Below are 10,502 nucleotides of genomic sequence, written 5' to 3' on the forward strand. Positions count from 1 at the left end.
GTCTAGCATCGACTCTTGTCTTGTTCACTGTGAAGATATAGGCCTAAACATTTTTGTGTGAAATTTTCATGTCAAAAATCTAACATTTCTGGTCTTTTTTAATCACACTATAAAAATGTTTGATTAAAATGAACAAATTCTGATGTGATTAACCAAAAGAAAAAAGCAACAATGTTCTGAATGTAAGCTGTTTTTTAAATTATAATTCAGATTCAAAAGTTTCTTTTAAAAAAGTATGACACTGGACCACAGGTCTCAGCAAATCAACATTAAAAATAAACATAAAATTGAGACAAAGAAAGACAATTTGTTTGGTTGTTTTATTTCCTTGTATCGATGCGTTTTGGCAGTAAATCTTACATTAGTCTGTTTCATCTTAAGTAATGTTAACAGTTAATTTGTTGGTTAAGCACTGTTGGGATATTATTCCATTCTGCAAGCAGAAAGAGTTAGTAAGTCAGCACTGTGGCTGATCTCACAGGCGTTTTATGCGGTTGTCGTCAGGACCTCAGGCAGGACATACCGTCCTCTCCACTCCCAGATCCTGGAGGTAGTCTCTGATCATTTTTACTCTGTGGAGATGCGCATTCCTGTTTTGAATGACAGTTTACTGGTTGCTCAAAACAAGAGTCAATAGCAAAGTGAAATGAATGGCATTTGGCAAGTTTCTCATATGTTAACTATCCTAACTATTTCACAGAAAATAACTTCAAATAGAACTGGACTGTTCTTTTTGGAGAACCTGTTCTGCTACACTTGTGGTGTTTTGATGTTCCCCTAATGAGAAACCTTAATTCTGAGTGATTTTACTTTTTTTTTCAAGCAAAAAATATGTTTTATTTTGTTGAGCCAGAATTTTAAACAGTAAAATAAAAATCCAAGTAATTCTCTTTTTTTAAATTTTCTGAACGATGCAAAGATGTGAGAAATTTCTGGAAGGGTTTGCATCTCTAAAGATAAGTTTTGTAAAATTACACAACGATTTATCACGACTCAATCAAGCAAACAGGTTCCAGGAGCAAAATTACTAGTTGTATTTTTAAAGATCTGATCAGCTCAAACAGATGTGACAAGCCCAAAGACAACAGAAATAACGCAGTTTGAGTATGCAAACACCAACAACAATAAAACTGGCTCTGAAAGGACAGTTGAATATTGAGACAACTGAGGTAGAACAACAGAAGTTAAACAGAATGTTACAAACAGAAACAGACACTGTAAGACATGGGGCTCAAGAATTGATTTAAAATGAAGACAAATTAATGATAAAATTAAATCTGTCACCTAAACAATAAACTGCAACTCTATTATAATTATGTAATTAACAAATATTTTGTGTATTTAGAGTCGTAAATTATATTAGTTTTCTCATTAAACTGCCTACAAGAATGTCAGTGGTTTCTGATTTCTGGTTTATGATGTGTGAAATCTACAAGTGCTCATGCGCCACCTTGACTTCAAATGCTAAAGTGCAATAAAGCCAGAGGTAGTGCAGCAAGTTTCTCTGAAAATTTCACAACAAACTGGTTTCTTTAGTTTGGAGGATTCACTCACAGGTGCAGTGGGAGAGGTATAGCAGTTCAGCTTGGTAAGTCTGCTTTTTTTTCCCTTTTGGGCAGTAGCTTCTTTAGCACACTTATCTTCAGCTGCTCTTCCTCACAGATGGAGCTGCCAACTCGACCGACACTTTTTGATTTCCATGGCGTCTCCATGACCAAATATTTCACTGACAACTGGGAAAACATCCAGAACTTTGAGGCCAGACCAGATGATATTCTTATAGCCAGTTACCCTAAATCAGGTGAGGCTCTGAGGCTAAAAATATCAAACCCTTATCATAGGGTATTTTGAATAAATACTTATTTTGTCTTTTTTCTGAGCAGTTTGTTTCTTGTTCTAATGTCAGGAACCACATGGGTTTGCTACATGCTGGATCTCCTGTACTTCGGCAACATGTGTCCAGAGCGTCAGACTTCTGTTCCTCTGCATGAGAGAGTGCCCTTCTTGGAGATCTGTGCACCTCCTCGACCCAAAGGTTTGATCACATGGGAGCTCAGATATATTTAAATTACAAGCACATCTCAACAAACTAAACAAGGGATGGGCAACTCAGTGAGATGAAGCGGAATGACATAAGATGCCTTGAGGTCAGACTCCGGAGTAGTCTTGGTAAAAAGTCCCTGTTGTTTATGTATTTGTGACTTCAGTAAACTTCTGGTATTTAGCTTTGTGCAACGGGATGACTTGTATTAAAAATCCTTCATGGCAGATAGGGTCTATATGCAGAATAAACACACTGATTACAGACGGTCTATACCCCCCCAAAATATGTATTTAATATTTTTTGACTTATAAAAAATACTCAAAGCAGCTCCTAAATTTTACAAGCTGCTTTTCTGTCCAGCTCATTGGCAGGCCCTTGCCCATCCCTGAACTACAACATCGTTAAAAAAGTTTAAATTACCCTCCTTTAAAAAATCAAAACTGATTTTTAATCTATAGTTTTTAAACCTTCAGACCAACTTTTATAATAATCACACTAAACATGTTGCACATTTGGCAAACTTAACTTGTCCTTTTTTTAAAAAAACAAAGGAACAGACCTGGCAGATCAACTCTCCACTTCTCCTCGTCTCATTAAAACTCATCTACCAGTCCAATTTGTACCAAAGTCCTTCTGGGAGCAACGCTGTAGAGTAAAAACACACTTGTACATATACAGTATATATAGAAATAAAAATTAAATGCTACAATCTCAATTATATACTATTTTCAAAGATTGTCTATGTGGCTCGTAATCCAAAAGACAATGTTGTGTCTTACTACCACTTTGCTCGAATGAATGGTGACCATCCGGAAGTGGGAGACTGGAGCACCTTCCTGCAGGACTTTATGGAGGCAAAGAGTGAGTTGTTTCAAAATAAAAGAGCCACATCATTATTGCCTGAAGGGCAGCGGTCGAAATGCATGTTTCTATGAGTGTGTTCTCGCATGATGTCGTTTCAGTGGTGTTTGGATCATGGTACGAACATGTAAACAACTGGTGGGAGAAGAAACAAACTTATTCAAAACTTCACTACATGTTTTATGAAGATTTGTCTGAGGTGCAGTGAGCTGAACTTTATAATATTTTTAACATTTTTCCAACGACTTATTTAATCAAAACATGTTAAAGGTTCACCTGAAAGGGAGTTTTTTCTCTCCCGCACAAGATACTACCATGCATCTGCAATTTTTGCTTTTGTCTTACCTTTTATGTGAGCAGAACTCTGGACGAGAAATAGACCGACTGTGCTCCATCTTCGGCTTATCTCCATCAGCTGAAGAAAAGGAAAAAGTCAGAGCCGCAGTCATGTTTGACAATATGAAACAGGACAAAATGGCAAACTTCTCCACGATTCACATAATGAAGCAGGACGTGTCGCCTTTTATGAGAAAAGGTCTGTGAAAATCCAATTTTTCACATTTTGTTTCTAAATCTCCTTAATTAACTTGATCTTTTCCAGGAAAAGTGGCAGACTGGAAGAACCATTTCACCGTGTCCCAGAACGAACACTTTGATGAAGATTACAAGCAGAAAATGAAGTATCCTGAGCTGCGCTTTCGTACTGAAATTTAGAGGTTTAGTTGCAATTAATAATGCCAAAACTGACATTGGAACTGCGGATTAGTGGATTAATTGTCACAGCTAAATATTTTTAAGAATTGGTCACCTTTGATTTTATTCTTTAATCTCACCAAAAAATGGTCAGATTATAAATATTTAATTAATAGTGACTAAGGGTTTGTGATCTTGACTTGTTTTTAGTCAGACCTTCACTCGATTTAAACTAAAGCAGCATTTTAAAAGACAAGTGGGTCCAAATTCCTCAACAGTATGGAGACTTTAAATCATTGCTGCAAACATGGTTTTACAGATTTTTTTTTTCATTTTGGAGTTTATTCTTGTTTTTATAAACATCAAGCGATTTGGCTTGGTGGTTGTCAAACAAACAGGAGTGTCCAGTGTAATGTTCATCTGAGCTACATAACTGTTTACTATGTCCTGACATGTAAAACCTCTAAAATGGAAAGATTTACTTTCAGTATCATATTGTATTATTTCAACTAATGAATGGTCAGAACACTCTTGCGTAAGTCTTTGAAATAAAAAGCTGAGCTGCTAAGACAACTCTGAAGTTGACTTTCAATTGAACAATTTGATAAGTTTAAGGAAACATCTTTCTAAAACTTAAACAGCTCTGTCATAATTCTCTGCCAAACAACTTATTCTAACACTGATTACTGAGGGGATGATTGAAGTCTTAAAAAAGGGACGACCTATGACATAGGCGTTATAGACAAATGCTAAGGGCTAAGTCCATCTAAGGGCCAGAAATGGGTGACAAGAAAATAAATATTTTATAACTTTTTATCAGTGTATAGCTGATTAAATCTGTAGAAAATGTAGAATAATCACTGATTACTCAGGTTTATGAAGGTAACCTGTTCTGTGAGTTTTTCAGCTGCTTTGTTACTTATGAGGTGTTTTATGGTGCAGAGGATGTTTCATAATAAAAGTATCATATGATGCAGTCAAGACTCAGTGTGTAAATAGAAAACAAAATAAGAATAATGGAAGTTTTAGTTACGTGTGAGATAATGTTCAGGTTAAAGTCTGGTTTTCAGAATTCCACCTTCATAAAATACTGATTTTGTGTTTTCTTAATTCCAAGAATTTAGTAAAATGCTCCTAAAATGGTTGGAAGATGCATGGTGTTGATTAGATCTTTTACAAAAATTTCCAAGGTAGTACACACCTACAACCCCCTAGAACTGTTTCACTCCACAGCTGCGCGTCAACATGAACAGGTGTTCCTCATTGCTCATCTAATCAGGCAAAAGTTAAACTTCTGGCAGACTCAGCACCATTGGCATACACAAACGCTGTGTCCAAAACGGTGGGCCGGGTCCTACGAAGGCCAAATTTGTAGGCTGCTTATGTCACAGCGCCGCGACAAAGGCGGTCCAAAACTGAAGACTCCTCCCATGCGGACAACAAATGCGTCCTTCCTTTGGCCCAAACTGAAGGACTGGTCTGATGGATCCTTCCCGGCCCACCATATCCCATAATGCATTGTGCCTCGACCGGAGATTTTTTTATGCTGTAATTGCGGGCGAAGGGAGTAAAAAGAATGCATTTTAAATCAAATATATGGCGTCATAAAAAGTGAAAATTTCAATCATTTGTGTTGTTAATACTTTTGTCATTTGTATAGCCATGTTTTTAAATTTTACTTTTGTCAGAAAACAAAAACGTGAAATACACATGCACCTACGGTGGGTCCATTAGTTCTTCAAATATTAACTTTAACCTAATTTTATTGTTTTGTGTTATTAATAACACTAATAAATTAATATTTTTCTAATTTAAATCTAATTGTGCTTCTGTTTAGCGTCGTCACTATAGGCAGTATGTACGGTGGGTTAAGGACGGGAGGCTAGACCATCCAAATTCACAGACACCTTTTTATGGTCTTCCCGGTCTACCAAGGAGGCTGGGTCCTTCGGAGGAACCGGCCTGCCGGTTTGGACACAGCCAAGGTCTATACCAGAGGAGCCCAAAGTGGGGCCCGCGGGCCAAATTTGGCCCGTCAAGCCATTTGATTTGGCCCACCAACAGTTGCCAAAGTTACAAGSTTGTAACCTGTTATCCTCTGTAAAAACACAATATTTTCATTGGTCAAATGACTATATAAAAGGGCTGTAGTGAAGGTAGTTTTCAGTCATGGTGCTGACATTATCTTTGATTTATTAGGATTAAACATGAAACATGAAATGACAACAAGAAATATTTAGATCAGATTTAACCCCACATGTAGATTAGCACACTTTTATAAGGCCACAGAAACTCATATTTTATCAATTTATGAAATATCCCATGAGCCTTTGCTACTTGAGCATATGGCAGACTTTCTCCAAGTGCACAGACTAAAACAAAAGAGGACCATTGCACAGCTTAATCGTTAAAAATAAAGGACTTAAAAAAGTATTTGTATTTCATGCATTATATTACTGCATTTGGCCCACTGCCCTGGATAGATTTTCATTTTGGCCCTCTCGGGGAAAATGTTTGGGCACCCCTGGTCTATACAGTATCTATTTTCCTTTTCCATCAGGGCTTTATGCTCTATGACCGATATCATGGCTGATAATTCACTAACTATTGAAAACCCTTTCATAGAACATCACTTGAAGACTGGACTGTCCCTTTTAAAGAATGTGATCTGCTACACTTGTAGTGTTTTGGCATAGCTGAGTAACTTTATTGTATTTTACAGGTTTTAAATCTTGTTCCTGTAACAAACATGGTTTATTTTTATCCGTTGACCCAAGCACAGGTAACACAGGGAGGCAGACAGGCTTCCAGAACAAAATTCGTTTTATCTTCAAAGGTCTAACAAAAACAAACAAACAAAAAGACTTATAAAAGAAATAAAGACAACTATGCAAACAAGTTATAGACAAAGATCTGATGGTAAAACACCAGGGACAATAGAACTGAGTCAGAAAAGACAGGTGAACACTGAGACTGTTAAGAAGAACAAAAGAAGTGAAACAGAACCTAACACACAAAAACAGACAATTAAAACAGGAACTATGACTCGGGCTCAAGCGTATAAAAATAAACACAAACTAATAATAGATTTCCATCAGTCACCAAAAGAAGAAAATATAACACTGTCATGAATAATTATTTAACATGAATGATATTAGTTTTCTCATTAATGTCCACCAAGAAAGTAGTTTTTCCAGAATGAAGTTAAGATATTAACTTGTGTTTAGGAGCAGGACCACGCCTCTCACCTTCAGCTAATCAGTCAGCATCTATTTAAACTCGCCTCACCTGGCGTTCTGCCCTCAGCTCGCCGTCTCGGCACCCACCCTCCCCTTTCTCACCACTTTGGCCCCTTTGCACGCTCTCATCGTGCCACCTTCCTCACTCCCTTCATCCCTTCCTCATCCCTCCATCCCTTCATCCCCTCCCCACATTCCTTCGTCCTCTTCCTCATCTCTTCCTCATCACTTCATCCCTTCATCTCTGCATCTCTTTCTTTCACTTCCATCCCTACCTCAAACTGCCTCCTAATCCATTCCTTATCAGGTTCCAGGGGGTCCAAAGCAAGCTCAGGAGAAAGCATCCTTCCTGGAGACCATGCCCCACTCTGAGTCTTCTCCTCAAGCCTCCTTTGATGTACCTCCCCGGACGTTTCATCTTTCATCCCACTACCCCTCGACTCCTTCCTTCAAGAAAATATTTAAACTCATACCATGGTGTGGTCCTTGCTAGTGAAATGTTGCTTTATTCATTTTCTAAAGAGAAAGACATAAAAATAATTCAGATTATTTTTTCTGTTTTACAAATGTTCTGATGAGACAGTGATTTGATGTACAGTGAAATTCATGTTACATGCTAAAACCCCTTTCTAGTCACGCATAAGTGTTGACACATGACATCACCATCACTAGAAGTAGTAAGCAGGAAGTACTGCAGCATGTTCCTCTGAAAATTGCACAACAAACTGGTTTCTTTAGTTTGGAAAATTCACACTGAACTACACAGTGAGAGCTATAGCAGTTCAGCCTGGTAAGTCTAATTTTTGCCTTTTTTTTGTTTTTTTAAAAGGTTTGCATTCAATCAACCAATGACATTTGGGATTATAGTAAGTCTGTTTTAAGATGACTCAATTAATATTTGTCAGATTAATGAGCTGGTGTGTCTCCAGGGAAGAAGGATTAAAATGGGGAAGCATAAAACGTATTCACAATCAAAGAGAGCATTTAAGTTCACAGGAGACAGCTGCCATAAATCAAACAGTTCTGGATGTCATTTTGCTCATGCATAATTTAGAAAATCTGCTTAAGTTCAACATATGTTAAATTGAGACTTAAAAAAATCAAAATCATTTATTAGTATATTTAATCTGTGTGTGTGAAAACAATCAGCTGTGAAGGATATGTTGTAATTTAAGTTTCTTCATTTTTCTAGCACTAAGATAGATGTCTTCACTGCTAAAACAAACTGCATTGTCTTTGTTTCTGTTGTTGAATCTCTTTCGGCTGCTGCCTTCTTCAGGGTTCACCACAGTGCGTGAACTCACACAAACGAATTGACAATTATTTCAAGCCGAACACCCCTGCTGATGCAACCTGGGCTCAAAACCACAGCCTCTGGGTTAGTCTTTGTTTAATAACTAAACACCATGTATGACTTAATTTAATTAGTATATTATGTTAAAAATACATTTTACATAGCAGTCTCCATCTTTACAGCATGTGAGTGTGTTCTCTTCACACCTCTTGTGCGTTTTATACAGCAAACGTAGACTTTGTTTTAGTTTAATGCATTACAAACGTTGGCGTTAGAGTTTTGAGCAGCAGCATGTTTGGCATCCAAAACATCTTCAGCTGCTCTTCCTCACAGATGGAGCTGCCAACTCGACCGACACTTTTTGATTTCCAAGGCATTTCCATGATCAAATATTTCACTGACAACTGGGAAAACATCCAGAACTTTGAGGCCAGACCAGATGATATTCTTATAGCCAGTTACCCTAAAGCAGGTGAGGCTTTGAGTCCAGAAATACTAAAACCCTTACCATAGTAAGTGTTTTTAAATAAACTTTAGTTGATATGTTTCAAACAAAGTTTCTTTTTCATGTTAATTGTCAGGAACCACATGGGTTTGCTACATGCTGGATCTCCTGTACTTTGGCAACATGTGTCCAGAGCGTCAGACTTCTGTTCCTCTGCATGAGAGAGTGCCCTTCTTGGAGATCTGTGCACCGCCTCGACCCAAAGGTTTGATCACCGGGTCAAGTAGACCCTCAGATAAATTTGAATTACAAGTACATCTCATCAAACTAGAATATCATAGAAAAGTTCATGTATTTACATAATTCAGTTCAGAAAGTGAAAAGAAAAAGGGATTTAATCACAAAGAGCTAATAAACTAAATTTGCCCATTTTTTAAACCAAAGGAACAGACCTGGCAGATCAACTCTCCACTTCTCCTCGTCTCATTAAAACTCATCTACCAGTCCAGTTTGTACCAAAGTCTTTCTGGGAGCAGCGCTGTAGAGTAAAAACACACACTTATAATAAAAATATATAAATATGAACGCTAGAACCTAAATGATGTATTATGTTTCCTTAGATTGTCTATGTGGCTCGTAATCCAAAAGACAGCGTTGTGTCTCACTACCACTTCAGCCGCGTGAACAGGATCCTTCCTGAAGTGGGAGACTGGAGCACCTTCCTGCAGGACTTTATGGAGGGAAAGAGTGAGTCGTTTCAAAATAAAGGAACAATATCATGCTTAGGTGTGTTTGCCTGTGTTAGAAAAATAAGTAATCACAGATGTGCATCTACAAGTAGGCTAATTCATTTTTAGAGTTAACCACATTTAAGATGGCCATCACTGCTTAGCATAAAAAATGATTTTCCCTCTATCAGTTTTACAAACATTGAGCTAAATTTGCTGGTTAGGCAATGGAAATGACTGGAAATGACTGGAAGAAAATCAACAGTCCCAAAAGGTGCATGTTGTTCTGTCATTTCAGTGGTGTTTGGATCGTGGTACGAACATGTAAACAGCTGGTGGGAGAAGAAACAGACTTATTCAAATCTTCACTACATGTTTTATGAAGATTTGTCTGAGGTGCAGTGAGCTGAACTTTTTTTTCTCTCTTCTCAAAGACTTGTTAACCTTTGACTTGTTAACCTTTTAAAGCACGTTAAAGTTTCACCTCACGGGGAGTTTTCTCACATAGAAGAAACACTAAACTTTTATTTATTTATTTATTTTTACGTGGGCAGAACTTTGGACGAGAAACAGACAGACTTTGCTCCTTCCTCGGCTTATCTCCATCAGCTGAAGAAAAGGAAAAAGTCAGAGCTGCAGTCATGTTTGACAACATGAAACAGGATAAAATGGCAAACTTCTCCTCCACTATCCAAACAATGAACCAAGATGTGTCTCCTTTTATGAGAAAAGGTCTGTAAAAATTACATTTTTCATCAGAATTTGTTTGTCTTTTACTAACTAACTGTTTAACCCAATGATATTTTTCAGGAAAAGTGGCAGACTGGAAGAACCATTTCACCGTGTCCCAGAACGAACACTTTGATGAAGACTACAAGCAGAAAATGAAGAACCATGCTTTGTGCTTTCGTACAGAAATATAGAGGTTTAACTGCTGGTAACTGAGTCCAGAAAACTGACATTTGAACAGTCAGTTAGAAAGCTGAGAACAAGTATTCATCCACAGCTATTTAAGAGATTAGTGACTTGACATACAGTCTTTAATCTGACTTTAAAAAAATGTCAATTTCTAAATGCTCTCTATGTATTAAACACGGTGGTGGAGGAATAAACATATGAACATCTGGCAGTCATTAGTCAATCTTGGCCAGGAGTCCCCTGCAAAGAAGATTTTTCCTTGTGAAATAAAGGTTAATAA

The 10,502-nt window shown here is 37.4% G+C and overlaps 2 protein-coding genes across 2 annotated transcripts; both read left to right on the plus strand.

The window, feature by feature from the left end:
• The first annotated feature begins 1,454 nt into the window (after positions 1-1,454).
• LOC106522893 (cytosolic sulfotransferase 3) lies at positions 1,455-4,173 on the plus strand. The gene is made up of 8 exons (XM_014016128.1): positions 1,455-1,588; positions 1,663-1,801; positions 1,907-2,035; positions 2,596-2,696; positions 2,779-2,905; positions 3,007-3,104; positions 3,266-3,440; positions 3,507-4,173. Exons 2-8 carry the CDS (start codon positions 1,663-1,665, stop codon positions 3,617-3,619), a joined length of 882 nt encoding a protein of 293 aa, XP_013871582.1. The 5' UTR covers positions 1,455-1,588; the 3' UTR covers positions 3,620-4,173.
• A 3,497-nt stretch (positions 4,174-7,670) lies between these two features.
• Positions 7,671-10,428, plus strand: LOC106522865 (cytosolic sulfotransferase 3). The gene is made up of 9 exons (XM_014016072.1): positions 7,671-7,703; positions 8,117-8,215; positions 8,465-8,603; positions 8,713-8,841; positions 9,021-9,121; positions 9,197-9,323; positions 9,603-9,700; positions 9,859-10,036; positions 10,115-10,428. Exons 1-9 carry the CDS (start codon positions 7,686-7,688, stop codon positions 10,225-10,227), a joined length of 1,002 nt encoding a protein of 333 aa, XP_013871526.1. The 5' UTR covers positions 7,671-7,685; the 3' UTR covers positions 10,228-10,428.
• Positions 10,429-10,502: the final 74 nt, after the last annotated feature.

Source organism: Austrofundulus limnaeus, unplaced genomic scaffold (genome assembly GCF_001266775.1).
Source record: "Austrofundulus limnaeus strain Quisiro unplaced genomic scaffold, Austrofundulus_limnaeus-1.0 Scaffold3, whole genome shotgun sequence".
In the NCBI taxonomy this organism is placed as follows: Eukaryota; Metazoa; Chordata; class Actinopteri; order Cyprinodontiformes; family Rivulidae; genus Austrofundulus; species Austrofundulus limnaeus.

What these genes read in the sequence shown, in the direction of transcription:
- LOC106522893 (XM_014016128.1), top strand. Translation starts at nt 1,663, where the DNA reads ATGGAGCTGCCAACTCGACCGACACTTTTTGATTTCCATGGCGTCTCC. An exon ending in TGCACCTCCTCGACCCAAAG is followed by an intron (nt 2,036 to 2,595) that starts GTTTGATCACAT and finishes AAAAAAACAAAG; the next exon opens with GAACAGACCTGGCAGATCAA. An exon ending in TCTGGGAGCAACGCTGTAGA is followed by an intron (nt 2,697 to 2,778) that starts GTAAAAACACAC and finishes CTATTTTCAAAG; the next exon opens with ATTGTCTATGTGGCTCGTAA.
- LOC106522865 (XM_014016072.1), top strand. An exon ending in CTCAAAACCACAGCCTCTGG is followed by an intron (nt 8,216 to 8,464) that starts GTTAGTCTTTGT and finishes TCTTCCTCACAG; the next exon opens with ATGGAGCTGCCAACTCGACC. An exon ending in AGCCAGTTACCCTAAAGCAG is followed by an intron (nt 8,604 to 8,712) that starts GTGAGGCTTTGA and finishes GTTAATTGTCAG; the next exon opens with GAACCACATGGGTTTGCTAC.